The sequence below is a fragment of the Rhipicephalus microplus genome, chromosome X, assembly GCF_043290135.1.
Source record: "Rhipicephalus microplus isolate Deutch F79 chromosome X, USDA_Rmic, whole genome shotgun sequence".
NCBI classification, from domain to species: Eukaryota; Metazoa; Arthropoda; class Arachnida; order Ixodida; family Ixodidae; genus Rhipicephalus; species Rhipicephalus microplus.
The window spans coordinates 457,264-479,974 of record NC_134710.1 but is presented as its reverse complement, the minus strand read 5'-3'; the positions used below and the strand labels follow the sequence as shown (position 1 = coordinate 479,974).

The following is a 22,711-nucleotide window of genomic DNA, read 5'->3' as shown; positions in this document are numbered from 1 at the left end:
GTCTTTCATTTGTGGTGCCCTGACTTGTCCCTCATGTCCATTTGTGCACACTTCGTTTTTTGCGAACTATACCTAGCTCAGCTCTCTGTTATTCCTAACATGCTAGAATGAGCTACAATGTTCTCCATCAGGGGCCATGTCGGAATAATGAGTGCAAGGCTCACCTTCGAAACTGGCTCCTCAAGCATAGCTTCCACCCCTGGCATGGGTTCCCCATCTCCTTTGGACTGCACAGAAGATGGGCCAAATATTGGTTAAATTCTACAAGTTCATAAAACTGCAAGAGTACGATTAGGATGAGGCATGCTGATACTCTGCTGCCATTTTGACTACCTGGCTTAACTTCTTGGGAAGTCCGAAAAAAATAATGAGGCCTTCCACATAAGAGGAGGGGATAATGAGCCAGCCATTGAATAGGCTATCGGATAAAAAGTGTGAATATTTATTCAGCACGTGCAGTACACAGAAGTCGTGTGCCTGTTTACTCAAGGGAGAAAAAAGTTCTCTTTGTGTGGAGTGTATTACACTCGCATGGCTCAATGACATTTCTAGTTCACTTTTGCGAATAGAAGCTTAATTCTTGGGAAGTCCGAAAAAAATAATGAGGCCTTCCACATAAGAGGAGGGGATAATGAGCCAGCCATTGAATAGGCTATCGGATAAAAAGTGTGAATATTTATTCAGCACGTGCAGTACACAGAAGTCGTGTGCCTGTTTACTCAAGGGAGAAAAAAGTTCTCTTTGTGTGGAGTGTATTACACTCACATGGCTCAATGACATTTCTAGTTCACTTTTGCGAATAGAAGTTGAGTTGGAAAGTCATCTGTTGCGATTTTTTGAAAGTGCTGCGCAGCCCTTAGTTGTGGGAGAGCGCACGCCCACGCTTCATTTTCCTTGACGTTAGCAGCAAGAATAAACCGGTCGATGAAAAAGAGACACTGAAGCCTCCGTCGGAGGGCTGTTCACTTGGTGCACTATCTCCCTCCTTCCCGGCTTGCGGGATAGGCTAGGGAGTGTGAAACAAAACTGACAAGCAGATGACCTCTCCCTCACTTCCAAGACCCCCACTAGCTGGCCATCGACTAAAGAAATAAGCCATACTCTTTGTTCTCTTCACAGAGCGAACTATCCTTCGACAAAACATTTACGCGCTATTGCTAACGTAGTGTTAACCTAGCCTATTGCCTTACTCGCCCGAACCTGTCGTAGCTGCAATGAGTTGAGCTATGAAAAGGGGACATTATTTGTGCACAGTACGACTGTATGCGGCTGGAACCTAGCTAGGCTTTTTCACTAGCTATGCAACTCCCTTCTATACCAACTAACCAAGTTTTCATGCTAAGCTATCTAGCGTACCGAAATCTAAGTATGCAGAAGCTTGTTGGCATTTCCCCACTTTTGTGGCTGGAATGAGACAATGGCGCAACGACATAGCCACTAGAACGCCACCATCCTGTGACTCCAATGATTGCTGCTGCACTTAGCAATGTTGCACAGCATTTGCACTCAACATCCGCATATCAAAAATTTTTTAACCAAAACAAAGTGTGGTTCCACTAAGGCACCTCAAATGGCAGATATGCAAACTACATCTAGCATGATCAATTTAATTTTCCATTCTTCTAGACATCTGCTGTTGCAGGTTGGAAAAGTAAGAACAACGTGGCTTCACCTAAGGCAAATGACAAAAAACAAACATACTAGCAGAAAACAAGGTGGGGTCTTTAAACACCAAGGGTGAAAGAAAATCAAGGCTCATCCGGTTATCACTGAATATAAAAATTAGAAGAGGATAAACTACAAGCGGGTGAACAATGCATACACATGCTTTTGCTGCAAACAAGACTCCCATTTTGCATCTTAATGATGAATTTTATTTTATTGTGAACAAGGTTCTGGCTGCCGAAACCACCTTTCAATGCTTGGCTCAAAGTGAAAAATCCACCACAGACTGCCCGAGTACTAATCAATCCATACAATGTGTGGGATCTGCTCTCAAGGAGGTTATGTTTTAAATTTGCGGAAGTGTTCACTGAAACAGCCTGTATATTTCACTATTGCATTTGTTGTGACAGAGCATCATGATCATTACGCTGTGTGCATAAGGCATTGTGAAGTAGCAACTCGGGACTTCATAAAGCAGGCCAGACATGAACACACTTCCGGGCCACTATATTTATGACAGAACACATGCAGATGAAACCTTAAAAAGATGAAACCTTAAAAGACATTGTGTGATGTCCAAAATATTGGTTTTACATAGGCATATGTGAAGAGCAAATTTTGGGTTCAAAGTAAGTTTTGGTTTGGCCAAATTACTCGTAAATTAATTTGAATGGTATATATCGCAATTATAACAAAAAATGAGCATGTTGGTCAAGACCCACCAGTCTGTCCAATATTTTTAAAATTGAAATAAGGCGTGTCATTATTTTTTCATTAAAAGAAAACTGGAAGCTACTTTGAATACCGTAGTTGATGTGAATACTTTTTTAGCATGAAAAAATGACAAAGAAAGACAGGACTAAAAAAGCAACTTTGCATAGTAGCAGGACTTGAGTTTTGTCAGAATTCAATTAATAACGGGTAAAATTTGTTAGGTTTAAAAATTTACTATACTTATAGCATATAAACTGGTACAATCGAGCACACTTATAACGGCCCCACTTAAAATGAACTTTTGCTTGAAACGAACAATATCCGCGTGACCGTGAAAATATACCTTGATTCAATGGCACAAAATCGCACTTACAACGAACGTCTCCGAGTGGCGCTGATCGGTTACAGCGAACAGAGTCAGCAGTTTGCCGACTTCCTGGAAAACCAATTTCGACCACCAATCAGGCATTGGCGAGGTGCCCATACATTCTTATTGTTAAACGCCGACCCAGTCTCCGCGACCCTATAGTTGCCGCTCCCCCCAACCCATGGAGGAAGGAAAGCTGTTTCCTTTTTCCATGCCCCGACTGCTTTTTGTTACGCACCCCTCCGTCCTTTCTCCCCCGCTACTCTGAGCATCCCGCATCGCCAGACGAGGTCCGTGTTTTCACACTGCCACCGATCTTTCGAAGACCAGTCGGCCATTTACCCTGTTTTTAATCACTGGTAGTGTCGTTGGCGTCACCGGCCTGGAGTGACCAGACCATTTGCCAATATCGTCAGCCACCGACTGTATCCAATAGTCTGCGTCTAGTGCACACACGTACGCTACCGCACCGACTCTGATAATTTGCAATTCGTTTCGTGTTGAGGACTTGTTCTCACTCACTTTGCACTCGACTCAGCATGCCTTCCGCGCGCATGCGGAAGCGGGAAAACGGCTGTTAGTTTGCACGGAACGAATAGCGAAATATCGAAGATCCTGAGGCCATGCAAACCCGCCGGCACAACAAAACGATTTTTTGACCACGGCCGCCGATTCTTCGAACACCGCCGCACGCACTGATCCAGGCGCCCATGCTTTGACTTCTGGGCGCAGGCACCCTTTCCAAGTTTTTCTACATGCGAGTTTCGCGGACCTTTCAAGCAAGCTACCCAACCTGTCTCCTTCCTGTGCGTTTTGGTTTTGAAGGTCGCCCTCTCGCCACACGCTCCCCTCTCTTTATCGCAACTCCTTGCCCTTCTCTCTCAAGTCTGCTCTCCTCTCTTGATCACAACCCCTTCGCCCGTCTCCACCGCTCCGCGACGCCCGCCACACTGGCTCGAATTAGTTTCGTTTTCTGACTGGAAACGGGCCCAGAGCTGTTCCATGCGTTCTGGCATGTGTGTCGCGTGTGCGCGTCTTGATCGCTCTTGGTGTGCGTGTGTGGTCATGATGGCCGACGAAAGAACTAGCACGCGTGGCTTGAGTGTAATACGCATGTTAGGTGCTGCGATGCGGAGCGCTTGCTCATAGCTGTTGACCACTTGGCAGTCAACTTGCCGCTTCGGGCGTCCTGGTACAGTAGAACCGCGCTGTTGTGTTCTCGTTGATTGATTGATTGATTTGTGGGGTTTAACATCCCAAAACCACCATATGATTATGAAAGACGCCGTAGTGGAGAGCTCCGGAAATTTTGACCACCTGGGGTTCTTTAACGTGCGCCCAAATCTGAGCACACGGGCCTACAACATTTCCGCCTCCATCGGAAATGCAGCCGCCGCAGCCGGGAATCGAACCCGCGACCTGTGGGTCAGCAGCCGAGTATCTTAGCCACTAGACCACCGCGGCGGGGCTGTTGTGTTCTCGTGTGCTGTGTTTTCCTGGCTGTTACGTCGTTTTCGGCCGGTCCCGGCACAGCTCCCATAGGATCCAATGCATTGGGAACCCCGCTGCTGCGTCGCAACTGTGGGATTGTCCCCGCATCATACGTTGCGAAGTGCCACGACGCGCCGGCCCGAGTGGCCATGTTGTGTTTTATGTAGCTTGGCTTGGCGGCTTGACGATGGGATTGGCCACCCAAAGTGCCGAGGGCAACACCTATGACGTATTTTCGGTTCATGCCAGCAAAAGCATAACCTTTGAGATCTGTATTTGCACTCTAAGAAAAATTGTGTCTATAACTCGTTGGGGCCCTAAAATTGGTTTTGGCATTTGTAAAAGTAAGGTCTCCGAGACCTGTTTTTGTTTTCTTGACATGTCACGCTGGCTTAAACTTATCGCCACCAGGTCGCGCAGGTGGCCCGATTCAAAGGGTATAGCCCGATCGCCATCACCATCGCCCATGTGTGCCCGTGCTACCCGTGCTTGCTGCCGTCTTCTCGCATTGCCTTTGTTTCGTGTCGGTCGTTGGCTCCGGAGCGGATACCGGAGCCAACGTCCTCATCGGCAGTAGCGGCACAGGATTTATTGCGAAGATATGTGCACACCAGTGACGATGGCGAGAGCCACATGGCACTACAGGTGCTTGAAAAACGCCTTGTGCTTGTCAGGCGTGAGAAGATGTGCCAGGCAACGCTACATGATTTTTTCAAGCGAAAGAATTAAAATAAAACTATGTGCACTTCACCACTACTCTTATTTCTCCAATTTTTTGCGTTTCTTGGCTCTTGCGTTTCCCGGCTCCTACGTTTTTTTTTTTTTATGGTCCCGTGAAAAACGTATCAGCGAGGTTCTACTGTATTCAGCTATGGAGCTGAATATTTCGTGGGTGACAGTGATGACTACATGCGCGCGAAACTGTTTTCGCGAGGCCGACTTCGTCGACGTCGGGCCCGATGCCGAGCCTGAAACTTCCGAACTGCGGCAACGATTTGTGGCAGCTTGTCATCGACTCCGACCTGGGAGAGCGGGTGGGACATCTGTTGCGATGGTTTAATTACAGCCGATGATGATGCCGACACTGCGGAACTGTGCACGGATTGGGACATTATGAATGAAGTACGTGGCGAGAGCGATTTGGAGGAATCTGATTGTGAGAATCACAATCAGATTCTTTGGAGCCAGTGCCTCATGCAGCTTATGCCAAGGGCCTCGGCGAACGAGCATCCTGCCGTTTTAAACTAACTCGAGACCACCCTTATCGCTTCTGTTTTTCGAAACACGTGCATCACGGACTTTTTGGGGAAAATAATGTGTTTTCTTTCGCAACTTTTTTTAAGGATGTGTTTCATTTACTTCGAACTTCGGGATACAGCGAACTGATGCCGCGTCACGCTCAGGTGCGTTATAAGCGAGCTCGACTGTATAACAAACTCTTCAGAAATGGTGAATCGATGTCAGGATATTAAGTTCGTTTAGGAAGTGGCCCTCATGGCAGTGCGAATTTCGTCTAGAGGTGTGTGCTCATAGTGCAGCACCACCTACTGCAGTGAAACCACTTTTACATCAAACTACGTGAGCATCATACATATATGTCAATTCACCCATCTTGCATACTTAGAAAATTTGAATGCTTTAAATTCATGCTGGAGCTAATTCAAACACCGCAATATTTGTGTATTTTTTGATAAGGTGCAGCAACAAAGTGTGCGACACTTCATTGTACCAGATTTGTATTCATGTGCCAGAAAATTCGTAATGCATATAAAGTGAAGCACAGCACTGATGCTTGTCGTGCAACTGTTTCCAGCTCACCCCCATGCTCCACGATGCACTCTGGACACTGTGGCTGCTTTGGCTATCAGCCAGATGGGCTGGTGGTGTGTGCACTGCAAACAGGTCTTCATCGGCATCTTCCTCAGGGGCAAACATTGAGATTGGCTCATTCGTTGAATGCTTTCCAGATGTCCAACCTTCTGGCTGCAAACATTAGAGCCATCTAACTACTCTCAGAGAAAAGCTAGCACAACAGAGAATTCACGAGAATGCTCAGTACTAAGAAAGCACATCTAAGCAATAGCTATTCAGAGCCATTCATCAAAACAGCAGATATCTCATTCAGAGCCCCATATATTTCATTAAAAAAAAAACAGCACAATACATTCTGCCTACGATAGCAGCTGTCACCAAAAAGGCTTCATCTTTATGAGGGAAATGTGCAAGCATTATTGAGCCTATAGGTGCAGAGTTTTCCTTCTCACAACTTTCCAACATACAAACATTGAATTGAAACACAACTTGAGTGCCCTATGTGCTTGCATGGCAATATCAATATGTAGCGCTCTATTGAGACACTAGGATAGTTAGTTCACTGTTCTGCGCTTCAAGCATAGTGCCTAAGAGTAGTGCATCAATTGAAGGCCACATCATACTCTTCAACGTAGTGTTCCTATGCAATTGTAATGTCTTGCAATGCTGATATTTGGTTTTTGGGTGATATTACCACACTTTCTTTTTTTATTGAAATATGCACCAGGCACACGAAAGTGCCGGTACAGAAAGTTTTAATTAAACAATTTAATTCAAATTATTATGGCCAAAAATACAGTGAAATCTTGGTAGAACGAACCCTACATTAACAAACCTTTTAGATTAACGAACTTTTAAAAAATCCCGTGCCAGCTGCTAGTAGTTTCAATGTAAAATTATTTCACTACTACGTACTTCAGAATACCGAAGTTTTCAGAATAACGAGCGTTAATTTAGTTCCGCATTATATTAACGCCTCAGTACTACGGACTTATGTTCTGAAATCCGTCGCGACCACCGGAGCAGTAAGCAAGCAGACGACAAAGCGAACGACTGCCTTGCTTCTCTAAAGACGAGCGACGGTGTGGAAAAAAAAAAAGAACAAAAGGGCGACTTTCTTTTTGTTGAAACGCTGACGCTGCAGGCATGGCCACTGAATGAAAGACCATGCTACAGGTTTACAAGCGAGCGCAGAGGCGAGGGCAACACAAGAGGGCAAGATCAGCGAGGCATAGTGGGAGTTGCAGAGCAGGAAGCATGGGCGCTAGAAACCTGAGACAGCGAGAGAGCAGAAAACGAAACGCGAGAAATTTTTTTAGCACTTTTTTTTTTTCTTCGAAAAAGGCGATGGCAGCGGTGATGCTTTCGGTTTTTCTTTGGAGGCCTTGTTTTTACAGTCGTGTTCATCTCTTTTTGGTGATTACTTCTCGCATCCGCAAAGCAAGTCTGCGTTCGCGCTGCTGTGATACTACAAATGAGTTCATCTCTGCTTCCGACGAAGCAGCGGAAGCAGTTTTTGCTAAGCGAGACAATGGATATTCTTCGGCAACTGGAAGGCAAAAAGCAGGCTGTTGTGACCAAAGAACCGAGTCGCACCACAGGAATGTGGATGAGCTGGAGGCCTTCGCGCTGCAAAATTTGTGCTGCTCGCACAAAAAAACAACAAAAAATCAGACTTCTTTAAAGTAAACGTGCATTTTTTGTGTTTACTTGTGCATTTCTTTTTTTTCGGAAAAAAACGAGTTCAAGGACCCACCGTTGTAAAGGTAAGTCATTTTGGTCGGTGAAAAATAAGTATTTATGGTTAATTTTCAAGCTTTCACTATAACGACCTTTCAAAATACCGAACAAATTTTCGTGGTCTCCTGAAGTTCGTTATACCGAGATTTCACTGCAATTCCAAGTCGGCACCACTACACCAAGGGTGAAACTGAGGGTAATTATTTTTCACTTAGGTTATTTTCTAAACAAGTAGCTCTTTGGTGAATGGACTGGTAAAGCCCAATAAAGACCAATTGAATATGCGTACCATCTTTTCTCGGCACTCCTGTAGGCAGGTCAAAAGGGAGTCCTTATGTAGACATGCAAGAAACTACACTGGCGAGTAAGTCTGCATGAAAGCATTCGAGTGTTAAGAATGCATTCTATTCTCGGAACCATTTTTGTAGTCTGAAAACCAAGAGGTGTCCCTACGCAATTCAAGGCGTTTTACAGCAGAGCTGTTACAGATAGTTTCCGAGAGACCACAGCATGCCAAGCCTAAAAAAATATAACACTGGTCATCATCTTGCCATTGGCGGCGCATCTTTTGGCCAGGTAACTTGTGAAGCCAACACTTGCACACATCAGCTTGATGCCCATCATGCATTTTGCCATGTACTGGCAGCTCAAGATGCTGACAAAGACGACACCTGGAAACAGCGTTTTGCCATGCGCCCTTTAAGGAGCCACTCAATGCCACCCAAAAACAGTGCTCTATTGAAGGTTGTAGTTTACAAGAATATTCTGTTTCACTCCGATCAGCTCCAGTGGTCAGCCACCATCACCGAGTGCAAAGAGTTTCTATTAGCTCGTCACAGCTCAAGTGGGAACCAAGGTAGTTGTTTATTTATGACATACGTAAGTCCATTTTAGGGGCATTTTCCACTGAATGTCTTACTGGCCAAAGATCCAAAACTTAGCATCCCAAAACAAAAAGGCAGAAAAAAAGACCCCAGGAAAATGGTTGCCCTGCAGAGGACCACAATCACATTTCAATGGTCTTTATATAAATTAGGGTGGCACCCGAGGAAGCTTCCTGCCCCTCTGAATTCGATGCTTATAACTGGGCCCCTTCTCATTCACAAGCCATGCAAATGAGTAACGCAATTCTCATGACACTGGTCTATGTTGCATAATAGAATTCATTTTAAGTAAACAACAAAAAACCTCTCATCAGGTTCTTTATCTCGAACCACTGAGCAGTCATGTGGTTTTGGCACTGTGCCCGTCTTTGATCAGAAGGTTCAATCACATTTTGACCATACTCTTAGCTGAACTATACCTCAGCTTCAGGAGCTGCCCTGAGAAATTTGGCATCAATACTTGCATACCTGTTCCAGGCTGATATTGCAGCCTCTTGAGCGACACAAGGCATGCGACTTAAGTGGCACTGGAATTGCTCTGCCACCATGGGATTGATCGGTAGTCCTTGAAGTCTAATAATTGAGCTTGCAGTTTCAGACACAACTATGTTTATTGCTGTGCTTTGTTATTTGTTTCGAATGGATTGTTGTGAACTTCGTGAGCCATTTTTGTTTGGTGACTGTTCTGAACTTGATCATGGGAGCTCCAGGTCACACAGCCATACTGAGTAAAAAGAGCAAAGCTCAGACTAATTTGTGAACTGTCGAACACATTTTTAACAATTCCAAATACCTATAACGACCATATTTCTGTGCCCTTACTGCACTGAAATCTCATTATAATGAAGTTGCATCTTAAAAAAAAACGTTTGTTATATGAAAAAATATCATTATAAAGGTACATTGCTAGCACTACCTCTACTACAAGAGTACTCTTTCTTTTATTATAACTGACATTTCGTTACATCTGTGTTCGTTATATCGAGGTTTGAGTATTTCGCTATGCTATTCATTGAACTGCATTTAATTTTCAATTTTTTTTTATTCCTTAAAGACCCCATTGAAGGGGTATTACATAAGGGGCGGGTAGATACATGAAAAACAAAAGCCATGTTTTACTACGTTGTAAAGTGATCTGTTAAAGTGGTTAAAAATGTTGAAGGACAGGTAATGGCTGTGATGTCATTGGAAAGGCCGTTCCAGTCGGTTGCTGCACGAAAAAAAAAATGAAGACGAAAAAGTGAGGGTGCTGGCACGTGGGCGAGCAACTTGTGGGTGACCGGTGCGACTGGAGATGCGTGTCGGGGGGGGGAGAATGTACGGTGGCTTATCGAGAGAGCTGTAAAAAAAACTTGTGAAAAAGACAAAGGCTAGCAGTGCGGCGACGAGATGCGAGTGATGAGAAACTATATTCTGTTTTCAGTGCCAATATGCTGATGTCATATGAGTACTGAGAGTGAATAAACCTTGCAGCTCGATTTTGAAGAGACTCGAGTTGATTGATCAGATATTGTTGATGAGGGTTCCAAATGGGGGCTGCATATTCTAATTTTGACCTGATGAGAGACTGATAGGCGAGTAGCTTTACATCTTGAGGGGCATGGCCCAGACGGCCTTTTAAAAACCCGAGAGTTTTATTGGCAGATGAAATGATATTCGTAATGTGAGTCTTCAGGTTAAATCACTGCACTGCAAAGGGTTACTCCAAAATATTTGTAGGAAGGAACTAGTTCAAGATTAGCGCAAGCAATTCTGTAAGAAAAAATAAGTGAATTTTTACAGCGATCGAAAGAGACAGTCTTGCATTTATTGGGGTTTAGTTCCATTAGCCATAGGCTACACCATTCTTGCACACTTCGGAGGTCATTTTGAAGAAATGTGTTATCGGAAACGTTAGTAATGATATGATAAATTATGCAATCCTCTGCGTACATACGGATATTAGATGAGACATGCAATGGTAGATCATTAATGTAAATTAAAAACAACAGAGGACCAAGTACGGACCCTTGAGGAACATGGTGGGTAGCACTAAATATATGGTTATTAACAAAGCCGGATTGTGAGACATTACTTAAAACTTCTTTAATCTATGCTAAAATATTGGGATTTAGATGTTACAGATCAAGTTATAGTACTAGACGATCATAAGGAACTTTGTCGAAGGGTTTTGAATAATCTAAAAAGATGGCCCCAGTCGGTAAGTTAGAATCCAGATTTACATGCAGGTCGTGAACAAACATGGCTAGCTGCGTTTCGCACGAAAATCCTTTCCTGAAGACGTGCTGTGATGGATGAAAAAAGTGGTTAGAACCAAGAAAGTCTATGATACGTGTATAGATGGTATGTTCAAGCATTTTACATGGCACACTAGTTAATGAGATGGGGCAATAATTTAATGGGGACTGTTTATTACCGGATTTGTGAAGTGGAACGACCTTTCCATGTTTCCAGTCAAGAAGTAGCATGCCTGTAGAAAGTGACTGTGAAAACAATAAACAAAGATATGCGGCACAAATATGTTTCGTGTTCTTGAGAACTTTTGATGCAATATCATCCACACCAGCCGACGACGAGAGTTTTATATTGTCTATCAAGGATGAAATACCGGATGGAAAAAATGTACTTGGTGACATGGTACATTCAAAAGCGACATGGAGAACAGAGAATGACACTTCAGTTTCATGAGTAAACACTGATGCAAAGGCGGTGTTGAAGACATGGGCGCATTCAGCGTCTACTAGGGTATCACCTGACTCGTTTGATAAGGTAACAGAGCGCGTGTCATGAGGGTTTATAACTTGCCAGAATTTTTTCGGGTTGTTCCTAAGCATGTTTGGTAAGGCAGAGTGAAAAAATGAGCGTTTAGCATGACTGATAGCTTCAAGGTAACCACTTTCAGTTTCTTTGTACGCAGCATTCCATGCATCAGGTGTGTTACGGGACTTGGCTACGTGGAAACGCCATTCCTTTTTATTTTCTAATGGCTTCAGTAATTTATCGAAGCAGATTTGGCTGAATTAGTAGCATTTCTCTACTAAATTGTTTAGTTCATCTTTAAAAATATGCCAGCTTTCGTCTACAGTACGAGAAGGAAAGGTGCTTTCAAATTTGGGATAAAACTGCTCGCCATGATTAATTGCTTTATAATTTCCTTTCTTCTATAGACGAACAGTTCTCCTATAGACGAATAGTCGAGAGAGGTTTTACCACAAAATCTTCATGAATAACCTTGTAGTCTTTGATTTCGCGAAGATACGAAATGGATGAGACGCCTTCAGGGTAATTTGTTAGGACAAGGTCTAGAATATTTTGGCAGTTACTTGTGACACGAGTCAGTTTTGTGACTACTAGGGATAAATTAAAGTTTAGGCACGCCTCAAGAAACTCGTTCGCTTCCTTTGATGTAGCCACTGAAGCGTGCACATTTGACAAAACTATTTTAGAAAAATCATTATTATTATATTAGTGAAATTGGAAAATCGATATTAAGAAAATCCACATATAGTGAACATTTTTCAAAGCTTCCTACTTTCAGAATAAACACAGTCATGGTAAAAATATGGCGCATGCAAAGTGAAAAAACAAAAATTTGACACAGGCATTCTAAACCATGAGAGAGGCTTGTACTTGTTCCATTGCAGTTCACTCATGACAAAGATATCATGGACAGTGGCAAGCATTTGTCACTATTATTTCGGGAGTGCTTGCCAAGAAATGAAATGAGAGAGACGGAAGACTGTGGTAGCACGACAAACACACTTTATCAAAACAAAGAGCAACAAACATGCTCAAAATTCACATGAAACTAACATGCAAACAATAATCGCCCCTCCCCCCTTCCCCCTGTACCGTGAAACCAGAAATAACTTCAACCCAAGTTGGGGTCAACTCTAGCCCTAGGCAAGTCAATAGCGACTATGGTTTTTCAGGGATGCTGTGCATCCTAATCGAATGTTCGTGGCGTGCACTTGGAGACAGACTCACTGTCCCATCGCTCAAGTCTTTAGAGATTTCTTACTATCGTCGATGTCAATCCGCATCCAAGCTACTTGACTTCCTTGCTCTAACTATGGTTGCCATCATTTTTATCGTGGAACTCTGAAAGTTGGGCCTAGCTTACGGGCCTCCGCTATTCGCCGCCCGATACCGCCAACAACCTGGCACTCTGGGGGCTACTATGTGGGTCACAGCTGTACTGTTAAGAAGGTGAAAGCCCTGGGAATTGCCACTGATGAAGTGCCACTGGAGCTGATTGGCGTGAAACAGAATATTCTTGTAAACTACAACCTTCAATTTCAATTTTTCCATTTTTTCCATTTCCATTTTTCCTTCAGTTTCAATTTTTCGCCTCACCAGGCCCTGCTCATCAAGGACTCCCCCGCTGACGCGGCCACACTAGACTGACTGGTGTGGGCTGCTCTCTTCCTAATGCGATATGGGGAAGCTGCAAGCCCACCAGGAACTGCTGGGCAGGATGCGGCAAGTCTGGGCAGGATGCGGCAAGTCTGGGCAGCCTCACTCGGGACAATCTCCGAGGTTGACGGCCACTTCCCGAGCTCTTCGTGCTGACAACCTCAGAATCGGGCGGTCATTCTGCTCCCGTCGCAGTAGCAACCCTCGTTTCCCACGTTTTCACAGCTCGCCGTCCTAACACACACTGTCAGCTCATCCTCTGGATTTTTCTTTTTTTTTCTCGGCTCGGGTTGTGTGCCACTAGCCTTTCTCCGACCAATCTCTGGCATCTATGTGGCCGGTGTGCATGCACTCGGGTGACTCTCCTCTCTCCGAGCACCACCTCCACTCCTCTGCGTTTGGTACGCATCTGCTGTCTCTCCTTTACTCATGACAGACACTACTTAAGTGACGTGCTTAACCATGAAGCAACTGCCCAGAAAAAAAAATTCACAGCATGTCCACGGAGTCAACGATGATGAGTGGGGTGAAGCTTGAAAGGGTTTCATCGGTTTATCCTCCGTCTGTCAGTCTACAACAACAGACAGGCAGACAGACAGGGTGGCTATGACAACGGAGGAGGGACTTAGCCACAGCATATGTGCAGGAGGCCCGCGGTGACGCCGCTGCTATCAAAACGGCACACACGCGGGTGACTGTCGAATGGTCTGAGCGACTTGTTCTTTGACATTGATGTACATATATTTCCAAACTACTGGCTCGCTAGCATCCAATGATAGGATCAAGTTCATCGCACAAGCTACGCACTGTTCATTTCAACAGATAAAACATTATCAGAACTCTTTTTCAGTCAACTATGCAAATGCATCATTTACCTCGCTTTGTCATCTCTGCTCGGCTAGAGCAGCCACACAGGCAAGATGAAAAACCATGTTCCCAAAGTTCCCAGACACTGAAAAGGTACAAAGCGTTTACATTTCAATTAAATCTATCCCACCTTGAAGCCCATTTCCATCCATCCTTTTCGTAACAGATGGTCTCTTCGACTGTTCTAGGATGACTAGAATGGGGAGGTGTGAAAAGCGAGCCATGTTTCCCTTTCTTCGAGGCGCCGCCTTGCGCGATATCTTCACTAGAGCAAAACATGGCATTACAGTCGGAGGCGCTGCCACCTAACATGCAGTTGAGTATAGGCCATTGTGATGGAAGTTTGTCAGCTTTGTAGACATTTCATGTGGTTTTACGAGTAGTGTGCACTAAGAGGAATGCCATCTACGAAATTGTGAAAACTTAGGGACTGTGCTTCATGTCTGGCGCTGCAGTTCGGGGTATGGAACATGCATGGCAAAGGTGTCACTTATCCATGCGCCAGCATGCTGACAGATTTGCAGTTTGGAAGCTTGCCACCCCCAGGGAAGTAGAGCTACAAATTTTTTTTATTGTAGGGCCAAAAAGAAAAAAGGATATGGAAGTACCCCGGCTCATACCACAGGCATAACGGGGATAGAGTTATACAAGAAAATTCGGCTATATAAGAAAAAAGCAGACATATTGGCTCAAGTTAAATCTAGAAAACCCGAACAAGTGCTTCAAAGGTTTTTACGCGCATGTAAGACAAACACCAGCATCTAAATTACTAAATGCTTTAATTGTAGAGATTTTAGATCTGAATGATTGCTTGGTAAGTGCATTCATTTGAATACATGTTATATTTTCTTTTTCGATTTTACAACATATTTTAATCAAGTATTTAGAGCAATGCAGTGAAGCTCACCTTATGTTTTGTTGGCACAAATAAGAAAATTATACGCATCGTGCCCATATAAAGCAATGCAATACAGCTGCAAAGTTAGATAACAAGAAAAGTGAATATTTAGGGGCTGCTGCACACACCATAACTATACAACTTTAAGCAGTGAATTTAAAGCAAGCTGACATGTTTTTCGCACATTTCACCTGCATTCAAAGAGAGTCGGCAGCTTGTTGTAGCTCTGTAAGCAGCGTGTTGAAGATATTGGCTGCGTCAAATATGTAAGCGATTCGCACAATATATGGCAAATTTCGTTTACATCACGATCTAGCAATCATTTTTCTTTGATGATAATTTAACCCAGGCAAAAGAGAAAAGAACATCGACCAGAGTACTTTATCCTAATATGGTGCTAAGTAAATTTGGTTGAAGGCATGAAAACAATTACTATCTCTTTTCCTAAACAAATTTAAGAACATGCTAGCTTTGTGACAGCATGACGTCAAGCTTAATTCAAGTTCAGCATTAATTAAAGGGCAAGGAACAAATGACAAGGCTACTTGCACTATTAAGCTACCATTAATAGTACGAGACAATAAAATTTATTAAAGGTTATCGTACGATAACACTAGAATGCTAGAAAATTTTCGAAATCAGATAATGTCCCGCATGTAGAAGCTTTCTTTTTTGCTCCGTAATTGTGTAGATAAATAATAAAAAAATGACGATAATTTTGCCTTCACTAAATATGTAAACAGTAAGTAGCTCATTTGAAATAACACTTCATCGAATAATGGCTGCATTATGGACGGTTATGTCTGATTTTTCAGAAAAATAGCGCTAGCCTGGTACACACAGAAGCGACAAGGCCAGCCTCGTTTTTTCTATGGTACAGTACACACCAACAAGCCCAGATTAATTGATGCTCCATTTATGTCTGGTTGCCTGACTGCCAAAAAGTTTTCACTACTGTTGTTAATTTCATTTCATTTATTGATACTGTCAGCCCTTTGGGGGCTATTACAGGAGTGGAGTTGACTCATATAAAACAGAAATGTGCATAACAGAAACGCGACAAAAAGAACCTTCACTACTGGAACAAATCATTTCAGAGCACACACAACAAATATATCATAATGGCTAAGCATATAGTTTACAGAGAAGTTGGTGAAAAATAAGAAAAGAGAGCATCACTGCCGAAATACACATCATATTTTGCGCATAATAAAACACATAATAAATATCATAGACTAGTTACAAAGCACGTAATTCACACATATTCACAATCTTAGCGCATGGTATCAGAGTGCACTATATGTTTTATAGCTTCTAAAAAGTCAGCAAGTGATTTCACAACCGAATCTGGTAACGAATTCCACTGCTGAATCGCCCTGGGGAAGAAGCTGTACCTGAAACAGTCATTATGAACTTTGGGGGGCGGTGTGTACATACTGTGTGTCTTGACGTTTCTTGTGTTTTGATTTCAAAGTACCTGTTGTAGCTTATTTTAACGTGATTATGAACTATCATGAAAAGGGATTTCAGCCTTTCATATTCAGTGCGTTTTTGTAGAGGTAGAAGCTCTGCAAGTTTGCATAATTCGGTAGGTGAATGAAAACGACGGTATTTATTAAATATAAACCTAGAACTAAGTCGCTGTATTTTGTCAAGTTTCAAACAGTTAGTTTGGGTATAGGAATCCCACACTACTTTAGCATATTCGATTATGGGTCTTAAAGTTTTATAAGCTAAAGTTTTAACTTCAGGAGAGGCACAGTGGAGGTTACGTCGCAGGCCCCATTGATTGATATGTGGGGTTTAACGTCCCAAAACCACTATATGATTATGAGAGACGCCGTAGTGGAGGGCTCCGGAAATTTAGACCACCTGGGGTTCTTTAACGTGCACCCAAATCTGAGCACACGGGCCTACAACATTTCCGCCTCCATCGGAAATGCAGCCGCCGCAGCCGGGATTCGAACCCGCGCCCTGCGGGTCAGCAGCCGAGTACCTTAGCCACTAGACCACCGCGGCGGGGCGTCGCAGGCCCCATAACACCTTGCTAGCTTTAGAACAAAGTTCCTCAACATGAAGATTCCAACGCAAGTCGGGTGTAAATATGAGACCCAGATATTTATATTGTTTAGCCTGAGCAAGTTCGTAACCGTTAATACTGTACGGATAACTAAGAATGTTTTTTTTCCTAGAAATGGACATAAAAACAGTTTTTGTTGGGTTAAGCTGCATTTGCCACTGATCACATCAGTTTTTAATTCTCTCTAAGTTAAGATTAAGTTTGGCCTGGTCGCTCGGTGACTGTACATTTTTGTATAATATGCAATCGTCAGCAAACATTCTTATTTGGGTGGTAATATTTTTTGGCAGATCGTTTATAAACACCAAGAACAAGAGGGGCCCCAAGACACTACCCTGGGGCACCCCAGATACCACAGGCGATAAACCAGATTGGTGGTGCCCCAGTTGGACATATTGTTCTCAGCGTGCAAGATAGGAACTGTACCACCGGGTGAGGGCAGAATTTTTAAAGGTACTATCGATTTTACGTAAGAGCTTATTGTGCGACACCTTATGAAAAGCCTTTGCGAAGTCTAAAAATATTATATCAGTTTGACCACGGGTATTAACTGTGCTAGATAAGTCGTGTACAAGCTCAATAAGCTGAGTAACGGTGGATAACCCTTTCCTAAAACCATGCTGACAGGAAACAATTATGTTCATCATAATAGGTTAGCAAGTGCTTTGATACAATGTGCTCTAATATTTTTGAACAGGTGCTTGTAAGCGATATAGGTCGGTAGTTGCTAGCGTGAGATGCGGAACCCCCTTTGTGTATGGGCACGATTTTTGCACGTTTCCAAGCACTGGGCAAAGAGCCACTATTAATGGATGATTGAAAAAGTAATGTTAAAAATTTCGATGACCATTCGGCATATCTATAAAGGAATTCACTGGGAATATTGTCAGGACCAGGACTTTTTTTGGTATTTATATGAAGCAAGAGGTTTAGTGATGCTTATATCCTGGATAGGAATCCTATTAAGGAATCGCTGATGTTGGGTAGAATACCATCATCGATTGTAAAAACTGACGAGAAGAAGGAATTAAACGCCTCTGCCTGATCCTTACTACTTCTACGATTAGGCACCCTACTTGGCCTGGTCAAAGGATTCAGGTACCTCCAAAATTTGTCTGAGAATTCTTTCAGAAATTGTTTCAACGTTGAGTTATAAAACTTATTTTTAGAAGTCTTCACACTTTGCCAGAGGCTTTTACTTAAAACCTGGATGTTCTTCTTTTTTTCAATGCTTGGATTGACAGAGCACGCATTTCGCTTGCGTTTAAGCTTTCTTTTAAAGTGTATTATATCGCGCGTAATCCAAGGATTGCGTTTTCTAACATTTCTACGACGTTCGGGAATGAATTGTTGGATGCAAAACATTATCGTAGAATGAAAAAACCGCCACAGTTCTTCTGTTGAACGAGATGTTCGGTACATTTCCAGAAATGAATAATATGACTACTCCAGATGTTCTAGTATGGCTAAGTCATTTGCGACACTAAAATTTGGTATCATAAGTTTTGCATCATTGTGCATGACATTGACATATAGATCTAAAGACAATAAAACCATTTCACGATCAGAAAGACCGTCCTCAATTTCACACATATCAAGAAACGGGAGCAGTGATCCAGATAAGAACATCAAATCAAGCACTGAAGAAGCGGTTGGACCCACACGCATAAAAGATGAGACAACCTGAGTCGGATCGTAGCAGAAAGCGAGCTCTAGCAGCTGATCACCTTTAATGACTTCGCTTCCCTCTGAAGTGAGCGTCAACCAATTAATTCCAGGGAGATTAAAGTCTCCTATAAGAATAATATTATCATAATGCTTCAGGTGGGAATCCATAAAGCTTCTTAAGTTATCGAGTGCATTCACTGGAGAGTTCGGAGGTCTATACATAGCACCAATGTATTCCGAGCGATTACTGAGCATGGTTTTAATCCAAAGAGCTTCGACATCAATAGCATGCGGAAGAACACTAACTAATATATTATCTTTATTTAATATGGGCACACCTCCTCCTTTTGTTTCACGGTCTCTTCTCATGATTTTGTATCCGGGGGGAGTAACCTCGGCATCCAGTACATCTTTCTTCAACCATGTTTTGGTCATTGCTAAAAAGTCGTGATCGTGTTCTAGTACCACAGGCTCAAGATCTGCCACTTTATTCATAATACTTCTGACATTAATATTTATTAACTTTAACCGGTTGAAACTACTCTGACACCGTCAGTCGCCATCACGACGCCTGTCAGTTGTTTCGGGAGGTGTCTTACATATGTACCTCATATTAGTATCCCTGTTCCAACCGTACACCACATCATTTATTTTCATTTTGTCAAAAATAAGCTTAACCATGGCCCCCGTTTTTCTCTCCTCAGCACTAGACTCCCACAGCCTTCTGCGTATCTCAACAACTCGTTTAGAAAAATCTTTGTTTATGCTGACCTTCTTACCACGCAGTTTAAAGCAGTTTCATAGAATACTAGTCTTATCTCTGAAATCTGAAACTCTCAAGATAACGGGCCTATCTTTGCCCCCCTGTTTTGCTCCTAAGCGATGAATTCGTTCGACTGAGTCAATTTTAAGGTTTAGCAGGTTATCAAAAACGTCAACGTTAACCTTCTCACGTAAAACATCTTCAGTTTCATTCATGTCTTCTTTTATCCCTCTGATAATAAGACTATTCCCCCGAGAGCGGTTTTCGAGATCGTCAAGTCGCTTGAAGAGGACATTCCTGTGGGTGCACAACTTAGTAACGAACTCAGCAACTTTTTGACTAACAGTTGCTATTGAGGTTTCGGCTTCACTGGCAAACTTCTCAAGGCTAGCAAGCCTGAATGGGGCTTCGCCCAGAATTTCTAGCCTTTCCTCTATTTTCGAAAGCCTGCCTTCTACCGAGCCTCAAAAGATGCTTGGTTTTTTCTATTTTGGTTACTTTCTCCAGGACCGCCTTCTGTGTCTTAATTATTTCGTTAAGCTTTTCTTCAGTGATAGGCCCGGGATTTTCCTCAACATCACTCGAAAGTGACACTAGCAAGCTGGCAACAACAAAACATTCAGATAAACAACAAAGAAGAGTATGTGGACACGGCAACACCACTAAGCACAGATAATCACTACGAAAACAGTATTTTCGATCACCAACCTGCACAAGGAACGAGAAAGTCGGTGACATTGTCACAGCGGTACCGCCGTGTCCACTGATGCTTGCAGAAGCGAGCGTCCCTTTTAAAGCATGAAAGCCAGCGGGTCCGGGATGTGCTGTTGACGTCACGATGTGAGAAGATGCGCTGTAGCCATACTCCACGTGTGGCAGCCGCCGCAGAAGATTGTCATCCAAGATTGCGCCTAGGACTTCGTTTGGCAGAAGTGAAGGCGATGCAGGCTGGCAGCATCCATTTGCCATGAAAGTTTCAGCAGCGCTGATCCAAAAGCACCCAGCTAGAGCCTGCACAAGGAACGGGAAAGTCGGTGACATTGTCACAGCGGTGCCGCCGTGTCCACTGATGCTTGCAGAAGCGAACGTCCCTTTTAAAGCACGAAAGGCAGCGGGTCCGGGATGTGCTGGTGACGTCACGGTGTGTGAAGAAGATGCGCTGTAGCTATACTCCACGTGTGGCAGCCGCCGCAGAAGATTGTCACCCAAGATTGCGCCTAGGACTTAGTTTGGCAGAAGCGAAGGCGATGCAGGCTGGCAGCATCCATTTGCCGTGAAAGTTTCAGCAGCGCTGATCCAAAAGCACTCAGCTAGAGCCTGCACAAGGAACGGGAAAGTCGGTGACATTGTCACAGCAGTGCCGCCGTGTCCACTCTTATTATTATTCAATTATTTTTCAGTGTGACATAAGTGGATTGTGAACTCAAAGTTGTTTATCATGTCACTAAAACTCTTTTGGTGGTGAGAATTTAGCAAAAATTAACACAATTGAACGGGCTTCGGCAGAAGGAGAGGGGCGGTGTATAACAAGCACTTGCCCCCCACCTGGCCACACGCGCTGTGAGGGTATAGAACGAGCGCTTCCCCCTCCCCCAGCCTTGATACTACATGACTTTACTCCCCCTCCCCTAAAGAAAGAATCCGGATGATGCTGATGCGTGAGGGGCGTACCAAGCAAGCTGGCCGCGCTTCCAAATAACGCGCCACCACTGCGGGTCCCCGAATGGGGGGCCAGCTTCGAGCGGCCGAGTTTCGAACCTCCCAACTCTAGCCATCCTAACCGAAAAAAGAATGAAAACAGACATGTGAGACCTTGGCTTACGTGACATAGAACATCATGGCATTCGTAACGGCTCCAATGGCCCAATGCTGTGCAACTTGATGGAATGAAACGCCTTTGTCCGAATTTGGAACACATACAAGATTGCACCACAAGAATAATCCATCATCATCAGCCACTACTTAACAAAACTCCTAGCAAGTGTGTAGTGCATACCATGCTTTTCTGAAGAATGACGAAGGATAGCGTAGTGAATGCTGGCCTACTGAACAAAAATAATGATTATAGTGTAGTGGGTACCCTACAAGTGTGCTTGTAACAGTTACCCAAAGAGTGTTTGGAAAAGGCTTTGAAAGGCTGCTCTTCCAGCTTTAGTTGTGACTGTGCTGCACGCTCCGTGCAAGCCTGCCAAATATTTCTGACACTGTTCTCTGCGTCTATGATAGCCTACGATGAACCAAACAATGTCGTGCGATAACTATTCGTCACATAAACATTCATTATTACTAAGACTCACGAATGCCACAATGTGCCGTGAAAGCACTTCTGCCTATTCGGTAAAGGTAGAAACTGTTCGTTCAATGATTAGGACTTCCATGCGATTGCAGCAATGCCTTTCCAGAAAAGCATCAGGCAAGAGCCAAGGCAGTAGCTGGCGATGAAAGCCATTATTGATGATTGATTTGTGGGGTTTAACGTCCCAAAACCACTATTTGATTATGAGAGACGCCGTAGTGGAGGGCTCCGGAAATTTTGACCACCTGGGGTTCTTTAACGTGCACCCAAATCTGAGTACACGGGCCTACAACATTTCCGCCTCCATCGGAAATGCAGCTGCCACAGCCGATGAAAGCCATTATAACTTGCTGCGAAGAGCCTTATCACACTTCTTGTCACAGTGTCTCCTTATCGTAGTCTTCTACAACTACCTGCTAAGCTATGCATGTGGAGTACAGAGTGCGAAGTGATGGCGGTACAAGTGCACCAATCTGCGATTTGCAAGTTCACCACCGCTGCAGCTTTGAAGAACACCTGCACAATAATAGGAAAATGCCCACCTTTGTCATGTTGAACGAACGGGCACCGTGCATAGTCTAGAGTGAGACATTCATAAAAAATGCACAAATGCATGCATACCGTAGACAGCAAACGATCAAGCAGTGATGAAAGGAGCCGAGTAAGCGATGTGCTGCATGAAGTGATGATTGGTTCGACATGGTACAGTGTTAGTACATTGCAAAGGTGGTTTAATTCACTTGAAGCATACAGCAGACGTGACTGAACAAGTGAAAAGGCCTAACTTGTCACCTGAAGAGTTGTACACACTATTTAATAATACACAAAAAATAAATAAAACAGAAACAAAATTACATTATCTCCAGTAAAAGGGATCCATGCAAGGATACGAAGCAGCGGGCGCGAACACTTACACTGGCAGCGGCGTTGAAGCTGGCGCTCATTGTGGTGTTGCGAAGGAAAGAAACGGGAGGCGCAAAGCATGCAGTGATGAACAGGTGTTTCCTACTGGAGCAATCCAATTGCTGCTGATGGGCAATGAGAGACAGA

The 22,711-nt window shown here is 43.6% G+C and overlaps 1 protein-coding gene across 11 annotated transcripts in view; it reads right to left on the bottom strand.

The window, feature by feature from the left end:
• LOC119175608 (uncharacterized) overlaps window positions 1-22,711 on the bottom strand; it is a 497,980-nt gene that overhangs the window by 236,329 nt on the left and 238,940 nt on the right. For 10 of the 11 annotated variants that reach the window (XM_075881653.1, XM_075881644.1, XM_075881647.1 and 7 more), the window contains 2 exons: window positions 6,056-6,220; window positions 165-227 (listed from right to left, as the gene is read on the bottom strand). In XM_075881653.1, coding sequence (XP_075737768.1) covers window positions 165-227; window positions 6,056-6,220 — 228 coding nt within the window. The remainder of the gene's footprint in view (window positions 1-164; window positions 228-6,055; window positions 6,221-22,711) is intronic. The other variant, XM_075881651.1, reaches the window with a different exon arrangement.